Source organism: Macrobrachium rosenbergii, chromosome 49, assembly GCF_040412425.1.
Source record: "Macrobrachium rosenbergii isolate ZJJX-2024 chromosome 49, ASM4041242v1, whole genome shotgun sequence".
NCBI classification, from domain to species: domain Eukaryota; kingdom Metazoa; phylum Arthropoda; class Malacostraca; order Decapoda; family Palaemonidae; genus Macrobrachium; species Macrobrachium rosenbergii.
Genome location: NC_089789.1, coordinates 7286081 through 7297321, shown reverse-complemented (window position 1 = coordinate 7297321; position 11241 = coordinate 7286081). Strand labels below are relative to the sequence as shown.

At 38.4% G+C, this 11241-nt stretch overlaps 1 protein-coding gene across 1 annotated transcript in view; it reads left to right on the top strand.

The window, feature by feature from the left end:
- The first annotated feature begins 369 nt into the window (after positions 1 to 369).
- The window catches only part of LOC136832040 (telomerase reverse transcriptase-like), a 32874-nt gene continuing 22002 nt past the window's right edge, over positions 370 to 11241 (top strand). The window contains exons 1-2 of the mRNA XM_067092541.1: positions 370 to 821; positions 8619 to 8726. Coding sequence (XP_066948642.1) covers positions 8624 to 8726 — 103 coding nt within the window. The 5' untranslated portion in view covers positions 370 to 821; positions 8619 to 8623. The remainder of the gene's footprint in view (positions 822 to 8618; positions 8727 to 11241) is intronic.

Here is an 11241-nt window from a genome sequence, read left to right as displayed (position 1 = left end):
AATGTTAGTAAGCCCTGATTACACTAATGTTGTCGTGTGCTCTAATCCAGTTAACCTTGTGGTTAAAGTCTGCATAACTGGTTAACGGCAGAAAACATTTTTAAACCATACTTTTAGATATCAAATAAAGTGCAGACAGAGCAATACACAACTACAAGAGCTTAAAGGAAGGACTTAAAGGTGAATAAAAATAATTCATTGGTAAAAAAATATCAGTCTAAGAAACGTATTGTTTTTTTTTTTAATTGTTTTCAGCTCATATTTCATTTATAGTAATAAAAGAAACGTTTATATTCCACGGTGATGTTGTTGATTCATGTTTGGAAGCAACAAGCGGGAAAAATTAAATTGTCTGAAACGTAAGATTTTGTCCAAGTTTGGCGTACGTGTTAAGAGAATCACAATGTTAATATAAATAATAATAGGAAAATAAAAGAGTGGAATTGGGTGTTTAGGATAAAGGAAATAAAATGAACTAAACACAAGATAAAGATGAACTGATAGCTTGACAGTTGTGACTAACTATTCACACATGTTTGTAGAAGAAATTGAGAACCTTGCTTTTCAAAAGCATTTAGTGCTGTACCATGAAGGACACGAATAAGCCAACTCAGAGGTGAACAAGAGCGACCAGGATTCAGGAAGGGAAACGTTGCAAAGGAGAGTTCTATGCTTACTATTACTACAACACTCGGCCGCCGTTTAACCGTTACCTGAGACTAGACTCGATTAAGTCCATCGACACCCGACTGCTATTTCTCAATTACCATTGCTACAGCTTCAGTTTACCCGTGATGATTCCTTGAATCGAGAAATAACTGGTAATTATTGGGTTTTTATGGCCCGGGTGTTACCTTGGAAATTGACTTTTCCTGTAGTAGCCTACTTTGGTTGCTTATCAAGAATTTATTGTAATTTTTTGTCGGTCTGTAATTGTAATTAACATCAGAACTGATATGTATTTGTATGCAATCCATCCTGGAATGCTATCGCGCATGCGCAGTGTTATAGGGGCACTTTGGGTAAAAAGTGGTTTCCTTACCTGGGAGGCTTGGAGGCCGAGCCCCCGTCTGAGTAACACTGCCTGCTAGGTTAGGTTAGGTGAGGTTAGGGTATGTTAGGTTCGTATAGGGTAAAATTTAGTTGAGTTCCTTTTATGCTAATTCTAAGTATCATATTAGCTCCGTGCCTGTTTTTACCTTGGAAATTGTTTTTTTCTACACTTTTAGGGCTTCTGATACTGGCGGTGCATCTGTTTGTTGTCGGCCAAATGGAGTGTCCCTTCGCCGTGTTTAGTACTGGCCCTGGGGCGGCGGTACCAATGCGTTAACAAGTTATTGCACTTGCCGGATGGGATATGAACCGCTCGAAACAGACGTATATACCCGTGCTCTGTCTCGTGAAGATCGCGTATGGAAACCCTTGTTGGACTTCAGGCATTAATTACAGGATAATTACATTCTTGCAATAAAAATTGAAGGTAAATCCATAATTAGCAACCAAAAAACTGTAGACAAAGTCAAGTTAGAAGGAAATTGCTGCCACGGAGCTACTACTTAGATCTACCCCTTTTATAATAGGTTTCCTTAGCCAATCCCTTCTTGAATATATGGCTCCCTAATGACTTGTGCGTGCGCAGAACCATTCCATAACAACAACAGGGCAGTCCGTGAGCAGTTACCCTGTAGCCTACGTTTTACCCATAATATTTTTGTGGCAGCCTTATGACTAATACTATAGCTGTAAGTTATCCTGTGCTTACTTTTACGGTAGGCATAGGCTGAGTATGGAAATTACCGAGCATCACCTCCTTATACATGCATCAAGGATTTCTTATGTAGGTTAAGGTCAAAATGATGTCCCAATTGAAGGTAGTGGGTCGATGGAGATTAGGGGTCATGAATTACTTGTGGCGGGCCGGTTGCTTATAGGTAGCCTTGCTTGTTAGAGTGTTCTCGACCAGATGAATACTTTTATTCGGACAAGGAGTTCATTCAGGTCGAGGCACCAAGCTCCTCCCCTGCCTTGACAGAGTACGAATTTTTCTTGTCTTGGAGGGTCTTGCTGACTGCAGGTTGTTCTGACTCTGCTCCACCTGGACTGGGTTCTCTCTCATCTTCTCCTGCTGGTTTCCTTCAGACAGTCTCCTGATGGATCCACAATCCTTCACTTTTAGGCTTTCTCTCCTCAGATACGACTATTCCTGGAAAGAACCCTGCCTTCTGGAGACTGGTCCTGTCCAGGGGTGGGTTTTCCTATACAAGACGGCAATCTGTGGTCAATTCGTGTAGTTGAAAAACAAAACCACAGTAGTGGCATAAGTCGACAAACAAGAGGGGATAATTTTTTCCTCCTGTTTCATCTTTCGACATTTGCAGGTACTTGAGTGTTGTATAGTGCACTCGATAGCTCAGTTAGCCAGATACATTCCCGGTGGGGATGTATTGGTAGGTGAGCTCGGCCTCGGGTTTGAGTGATTGGGACGGAACATGCTCTTCGCTCTTTTTCTCACGAAGATTCACGAGGAGGCTGCTCGACTGATAGATCCCTACCGTCTTTCTGTTGCCTCCCTGCACAACAAAGTCGGTAGTTTTCTCTCTCCTTCATACCAGACCCAGGAGCTGCTAGGGTGAGGCATGCTGTCTTGTTGGGGAAAATCGATATCTGCGTTTTTCCCTACGTATTTGTCCGTTTCGCTAGGGGTTCACAAGCATTGCTCAACCCGAGTTACAGACAAATGCTGGAAGACTTCACTTTTCACCCGACCTGATAGCTCTGCTTCAGAGGCATCAAGAAGAGTTCTACTTGACCCAACCTTCTGTAGCAGCTACATAAGAAGTGGTTCTTCAGGCAGTACATCCCTGTTTGTTCAGGACTGGGAGGCCTTCCAGCTTTCCTTACAAGCATAGGCTTTCTTGCTGAGTGGCAAGGGATATAGCTGGATATCTCTTGAAGTCCTCTGCAACACTGTCCCAGGGACTGGATCCGTCTTCGCTGGTTGGTGTTGTTGATGGAACTTCTAGGGTCAGAGTTGCTCTTCATGTCTGGACTTCCTCGTCTTCTCCGCCAAGGGTTGCTTCTCTCCCTTTCATTTGTGAAGAACGTAGGCCCTTGCAACCTAGTCTTCCATCTGAAGTAGCCTTTTTCTCCTCAGTCGAGATTTAGCTATGGATGAGAAGCTTCTTCAGTCTTGCTGTCCCAGGGAACTGTTCTCTGGGTGGCATGTGACTCTCGTTTAGGGTTCCTGTCCCATGCTCAGCAAGCGCCCTTATGAGAGTTGTTGGACAGAGATGTGCCGTCTTAGGACCATCTTTCATCTCGCTCTGGCCTTGGCGTAGAAGATGGAAGAACAGGTGAAGGGGATCAATACCTCGACTCCTTCTCAGATGTCGTAAGTGGACTCCGAATCCATCAGCATCTATTGTTGGGTTCAAGTCCTTGTTCCCCCCCTCCTTGGACTTTGTATCGTTGATCCAGATTATTCGTTACCTTATCCTATAAGGGGGCTGTGGTACTTTCCGAAAAGGCTCGACATTCTAACCTGGATGTCGACGTTTTTGCTAGTACTATCTCTCCCAAGGAAGAAGTTGATTATATGTTAGTTTTATAAGTTAATAATCATTTTATTTTTATTTTCTGCATTGCAAAGCATTCGTTATGTTTTAAAAGTATTTGTTCTTGTTGTGATGTCATAGGAAGTGATGTCATAGGATGAAAATGATGGGAGGGACAACATGTAAACAAATGCAGGTGGGAGTGTTGAATAGTGTAGTGTGGTAGAGAGAGTGCTCTGATGGTTAGGTTGTTAATTTTGGGTTGTAAGTGTTTTGTTGTTTTTGTAGTCATAAGCTGGATTGTATAATAAAGAACAACATGAACAGGTGGGTGGATCTCATAATTGTAGCATTTTTGGACGGGTTAGGATAGAAAAAATTTCAAGTGGTAGCAGAGTGTGGTTCATTAAAAATGGACGGATCAAATGGTAAACTTTGGGAGGTGAAGTGGAGAAGAGACTGTTTGAGATTTAGCGGGACACAGGGCGATTATAAAGGATGCTGAGGACAAGTCGAAGATTGGCTTTTGGTGTGTGGAGAAGAAGTGAAATATCCAGGGGTAGAGATAAGAATGAGCTTAAAAGGAAAAGCTTTAGAAGTAACAGAAGGAATAGATAGAGATAAACTTAAGGATAAAGAGGGTTCAATGATAATCCTGTCCAAACTAGATGAAGTGTATCTAAAAGATACGTTAATGGAAAATTACAGTAAAATGACCAACTATTTTAAAATAGAAAGAGAATTTAGTGAAAAGATGAGAGATTTCATAATTAGGTATGAAAAGGCAGAGTTAGAGTGTAGTAGAGTGATAGAGAAAAGCATGCTTGAACGGGAAGCAAATGGTTTTCATGTACTAGAACAAGCGAATCTCACAGAAAAAAAAAATGGTATTAGCAGCTTGTGGTCAAGAAAAGTTGGAATATAAAACAGTGCCACAGATAATGAAAAGAATATTTGAGGGATTAGGGAACAAAGAGGAGGGGGAATGGTTGGGATCAGAAGGTTACGCGAATTTTGGGAAAAGGAGGGAAAACCAAAGATATCAGGGAAAAGTGAATCGAGGTAAAGTGGAAGAAATCCTATAAATAGAGAAGGGAAAGTAACGTTGTGTGCAATATGCAAATCAGAATGGCATTGGGATAGAGATTGTCCTTAGAATTTGCAAAATAAGAAGAAATCAGAAACTGGACAAGAAGAAGAAAAAGTTTATATAGGAGAAATTAGTAAAATAGAGGAAGAATCTTGGGAAGAGGTTGATGCAATTTTAGACAGGATGTCAGTCAACAGGTTGTGGGGAATTGTGACTAGTACGCATTGTCATGGGTTTGAATCAGGAAGAGTTGAGGAGAATGAATGATACTAAGAAAGAGTCTAGTGAAGTATTTAATTTTGGTGAGTCATCATACAAGTCGAAAGGAGCATGGAAATACCAGTGACATTGAAAAACAAAGTTTTATTTGAAGACAGAAATTTTGCAGGGTGATGTACCGTGGCTAATAGGTAAGAAAACTATGAGTAAAATGGGTATGACCATAAATTTAAAAGAGAATTTGTTAAAATAGAAGTATTAGGGGAAATGAAGTTAAAGTTAAGAGAAGACAAACAGGGCCACTTAAGAATATCAATTTTGAGGAGTAAGGTAGAAGAATTGTTACTGGGGGAATGGAAGAGAAAGAGTGTAAGGGAAATTAAAGGTGCAATGATGAAGTTACACCAACAATCTGGTCACAGAAGTGGAGATAAAATATGGAAGCTAACAGAAGAAGCACAGTGGAGTGATGGTTTGAGAGAGAAAGAAAAAGAGGAAATAAAAACTTACTAACAGACTTAATCACAAGTTGTGAGGTATGTAAAAGGTATAAAAGAAACCCAGCTAAACCAGTAGTGGGATTTTCTTGGAGTAAGACATTTAATGAAGTTGTAGCAATGGATGTGGGAGAGATAAAAGAAAGTTCTTGGTAATGGTGGAAATGGCATCAAGGTATTGTCAGGCTTTTTGGATAAAAGACAAGAAACCAGAAACTATTATAAAGACACTTTTTGACGGGTGGCTTGCTATGTTTGGAGCACCTTCTAAAATATCAGACAACAGGGGAGAATTTCAAAATGAAAAAGTAAGGAGGATTGCAGAAAGATGGAATATTAAAGTATTGGCCACAGCATCTGAATCTCCATGGAGCAATTGATTGTGTGAAAAGATGGTAGGCACAATCGAAGAAAGCTTGAGAAAGATGATGAAGTGGATTGGTCCATATCATTAAGATGGGTAGTGAGTGCTAGGAACTGCTTAATAAATAATGGTGGTTTCTCCCCTAACCAATTAGTATTTGGGAAAAACCCTTTTTTGCCAAATTTAATGGGAGAAGAAAGTTTAAGTCCTGCAAGCAGAGAAAGGTATGGAAGAAAGCATGGTAAGGGATACACTGAATGCAGTGCATAAGGCCAGAGAAGTGTTAATCAAAAATGAGTCTTCTAATAAAATAAGAATTGCTTTAAACAAAAATGTCAGAGAACATAAATTTGAAGAACCAGTAGTGGGAGACGAGGTATTGTATAAGAGAGAAAATGAAAATGAATGTAGAGGACCTGCTCAGGTAGTGGGAGTATTGGGTAAAACAGTAGTGGTTAAATATGGGGATCCTCTGAGAAGTAGCTAGAATACATGTTACTAGGATTCAAAGACTATCACCAGAAAAAGAAAAGATACCTAAAATAGACAAAACACACACTGTGAAGGATGAATCCCTCACATCAGAGAAAGGGAATATAGATGGGCAGGAAGGAAAGGAGATGATAATGGGCTGGAGAAGGAATGCAGATATAGGAGAGATTATAGGAAGAGATTTTGCAGAGGAAACACTGGAAGATTAAGGGGAAAGTGAGGTAATAGAAGAAGAAAGTGAGATAATAGAAGATGAGTTGCTAGAAGAGTCTAAGGACACATCTTTCAACTGGCTTTGTGAAGCAATCAAAAGAGACTCGGCAGCTGGCGATGACGATACCGGTACTTTCCACCCGAGAGCTCACGAAGTCAGTGGCTTGGTCCATCCCTCATATTCTGGAAGTTTCTATTGGTCTGGAAGCAAGATGTGGTCTCATAGACCACACTCTTGTCTTCTTCCTGTGATCTTGCCCACAGGTCCTTGGAACCTTTTTTTCCTTGCCCCTGTGGTGGCTGCTCAACAAGTTGTGTTTTCTTACCCAGCTCCTTCAAGAGGACTAGTAGCATCTCGCCTAAGGTGTTAGTTCTGGAAGTGAGAAGGATACTGAGAGTGACTGGCCTCTCCTCCTCCTCCCTCCTCATCCTCCTACTTCTCCTCCTTCAGGATGAGAATAGGACTCGAACCAATACTTGCTAGATCTGGCGTCTGATGCTGTAAGACTACACATCAAGCACCCGTTCTATTTTTCTTCTGGAATCATAGAAGCAATTCCTCTCCTTCCTCTAGCAAGGGGAGGAAGGAGAGATTGGCAATAAGGGAATCCTATCTTGGGTTTTCCTTACTGCCTCCGACTCTTAGATTCTTCCTAGCCTATTTCGTATGGGTTACGTTTCCTCACTCGTAAAAAGGTCTAGTTCTGACATTTGATCTTGCAGTTCCTACACTCCGATCAACATGTCAGAGGCACGGTACTCCTCCTTGCTCTTTCGACCAGGAGGAGTAGTCTAGGTGTGCTGAACTCCGGTCAGTTCAAGAGACTCACTCAGATTCCTCCCTCCAACCAGTGAGTCTTCCTAATGTAAAGGACTGATGGTTTGTATATCCTATTGGAACAAATCACAATTTTTAAAAGTAAATTGTGTTTTACCTAACTATACAAACCTGGGATCCTTTACATTACATTTTATGCCCACCTCATGCCACCCCACAATCTGAACCTGGGCCAAAAAGCAAACTGGAATGTTTACATCCTGGCAGGTGGGTATTCCCCGCCTACCTGGCGGTAGTTACTACCTAACCACCTTGTTCCAGGGTTTTAACAGCTGTGTCCAGCTTCACCATAAGTAATTCGTAATGTAAAGGACCTCAGGTTTGTATAGTTAGGAAAAATATAATTTACTTTTAAAAACTGCAATTTTGAAACATTTAAATATTCTAGTTTCAAGGAAACCTCAGTAAAATAAGTTTTCATTTCCTTCTCTGCTGTGGTTGAAATCTCCTGTAAGCCATTTATTGATTTGAGATGAAATGCTCAAATGCATGAGCTCATACACCAGAATTGTTTAAAAAATAACCAAGGCACAAAAATGTTGATAGCTCCATCACAAGAGAACATCACCTCAAAATAGTAGTCTGAATTTAACATTAAGTAAATTTAAGTGCAATTCAGAGTTCATGTAAGGAGCTCTAAGTGAAAGATATGAACCTGAAGTGAACTTTAGAATGTCTCAAATTTTTGTGGCTAAAGACGTGATGATAGTTACCAAGGATGTTCTCTAGCTGAAGAAGATCTTCAGGAAGGTGAGAATCTTTTCATCAGAGTTATTATAGAAGGAAGATATGTGATGGAGGAGGTAAATGCCATATAACAATTTGCTGATATAATTTTAGGTTTTAATGAACAACTTCTAATGGATTTGTATTGTGGACAAGGCCAGGGAGATTGGATGGTAGCCACCTTTTAGGAGATAAAAATATACTGAAAGAATCGGCAAATTGGTCCTTCACTTCTGTGATGTCAGGATCTGAAAGCAACCTGTTTCTCTGCCTCAGAAGCTTTGCAATACTTAGGCAGATTCCATTCAGAATTATAATGATTTGGCTAATTAACTCTTGTCTGCAGAGTGCACTAAATGAGGTTGTTCCAGTTTAGATAGCATTCTTATATAGACTGGATGTTTTTCAAAGTAATCAAGAATACCATTTAACTAGAACTTCTATGGCTTTTGAAATATAATTAGGTTGGACTGGAACTCATGAATTAATGGCAACAAACTTTTATTGTGTAATTAGGATAACATTTTCTGGGCAAAATAACACAACAATGAATCATTTCAAAAGTGTTTATATATGTAGTTTTTTTAATAACTCGTATTTATAGTGTTAAACTTTTTAATTACAGGCAGTATGGATGATCGTCTTGGATATGTACCTTCACATGAAGTGAAGAAAACATTTTATGGTATTTGTAGTCCATCAACTGAAGGCCTTGTTTTCAAAGAGTACAAGGGTAAGTTAATCTTTTTTTGTTTTTTAAAACTGTCAGATATGGTGTTATGAATTTAGGGGAGAAATATTCAGTAACTTTTACAAGCTCTGTGGTGTTTTAAGCCGTGTGATTTTAATCTTTTTCAGCTTAGCCAATATACAGTATTTTTAATGTCACAAAAGAAGGGAAACATCAGAGAAGAAAAAGCCTTGTGCTGTTTAGTCTCTCATTATTATGCAATAGCCGTAATATATTATATGGAAAATTATGCATGTCGGTATTACTCTCTTCCTCATTGTTTGGTGTTGGTCTTGTACCAAGTTATCAGCCTTTTGTCAGTCTCTTATGTATTTAGCCATGCCAGCTAAAGGTGAAACCTGGGAGGTTGGTGGGTTCCATGTTAGAGTTATGAATAGTTGCCCTCTTTTTTGGCCAATTATCTTTATCTGTAATTGACAGATGCATCTTTTCAGTGTGGCACTCTAGAGGGATGTTTTAAGTGTAACATTCAAGAGAGATTTGATATATTACAACTGTGAAAACTACAGTACTTCCCTTTTGTTCAAGAGAATGGTTGTCTAGGAATACTTATGACATAAGTATTAACCCTTAAACGCCGAGCCTCTATTTACAAAAACGTCTCCCGTATGCCGGCGGCGTTTGGGAGTTAGTGCCGAAGCGGGAAAAAAGTTTTTTTAAAAAATCACAGCACGCTTAGTTTTTAAGATTAAGAGTTCATTTTTGGCTCCTTTTTTTTTTCATTGCCTGAAGTTTAGTATGCAACCATCAGAAATGAAAAAAAATATCATTATCATGTATAAATATTGAAATATATGACAGCGCAAAAAAAATTTTCATATATAATTTTATACAAATCGTGCTGTGAGCAAAACAGTTAAAGCTAACGGATTATTTTTTTTTTTTTGTACACTAAATTGCGATGATTTTGGTATATAACAAATTGTAAAACGATCAAAGCAACACAAAGAAAATATTATCACAATATGATGCAAGAATCCGTAACGCTGTGGACGTAAAAAAATTTTTTTCAAAAAAATTCACATAAATCGAATTATTGTGCTAGAGACTTCCCGTTTGTTGAAAAAATGAAGCTAATTGATTGAATATTACTAGACTGTAAGTGTTTTAGCTTACAATTGCAGTTTTCGACCATTTCGGTCGAGTTAAAGTTGACCGAAGGTAGAATTTTTTCTATTTATTGTAATTTATATGAAAATATTTCAAAACTGATAAAAGCTACAACCATGAGTTATTTTCTGTTGTATTCTACATGAAATTGCGCACATTTTCATATAAAGTTTATGTAACGACTAATATAAAACGGTGCAAACATTACGACAATGTGACGACAGAATTTCTGAGATGTTCGGCCGAGTTACCGCGCGGACGTAATGAAAATGTTTTTTTCAAAAATTCACCATAAATCGAAATATTGTGCTAGAGACTTCCAATTTATTGCAAAATAAAGGTAAATGATTGAATATTACTAGAATGTAAGAGTTTTAGCTATTAATTGCGTTTTTCGACCATTTTGGTCGAGTTAAAGTTGACTGAAGGTTGAAATTTTGGCAGTTATCGTGATTTATGTGAAAATATTTCAAAAATGATAAAAGCTACAACCATGAGTTATTTTTCTGTTGTATTCTACATGAAATTGCACACATTTTCATATATAAAAGTTTATGTAATGACTAATGTAAAACGATGCAAACATTACGACAACGTAAACAGAAAGAATTTCTGAGATGTTCGCCGAGTTACCGCCTTCTGGCGTAAGGAAAGTTTTTTTCAGAAATTCACCATAAATCGAAATATTGTGCTAGAGACTTCCAGTTTGTTGCAAAATGAAGGTACATGGTTGAATATTACTAGAATGTAAGAGTTTTAGCTTATAATTGCGTTTTTTTACCATTTTGGTCGAGTTAAAGTTGACCGAAGGTTGAAATTTTGGCAGTTATCGTGATTTATATGAAAATATTTCAAAACTGATAAAAGCTACAACCATGAGTTATTTTCTGTTGTATTCTACATGAAATTGTGCACATTTCCATATATAAAACTTTTTATGTAATGACTAATATAAAAGGGTGCAAACATTACCAACAACAACGTGAAAGAATTTCTGGGGCGAACGTGGGAAAAAGTTTTTCAAAAATTCATCATAAATTGAAATATTGTGCTAGAGACTTCCAATTTGTTGCAAAATGAAGTAAATGATTGAATATTACTAGAATGTAAGTTTTAGTTTAAAATTGCATTTTTCATTTGGTTAAGCAAAAATTTTTTAACAGAAGCCCTCATTGTAGCCATTCTCATCTTTATGATTGCTGGGGTTCACAATGTGCAGCCATGCCAGCCAGAGTCTAAGAATACATCTGATTTGAGGTATTTTTATTTCATTGGCCTCATCTCTCCCCCCCCACTATATCCCTGACTACTTCTGGCCTCCGTACACCAACTTACTTTGAAAGTTGACCCTGAGGTTGAAATTTTAGCAGTTATCGAGATTTATATG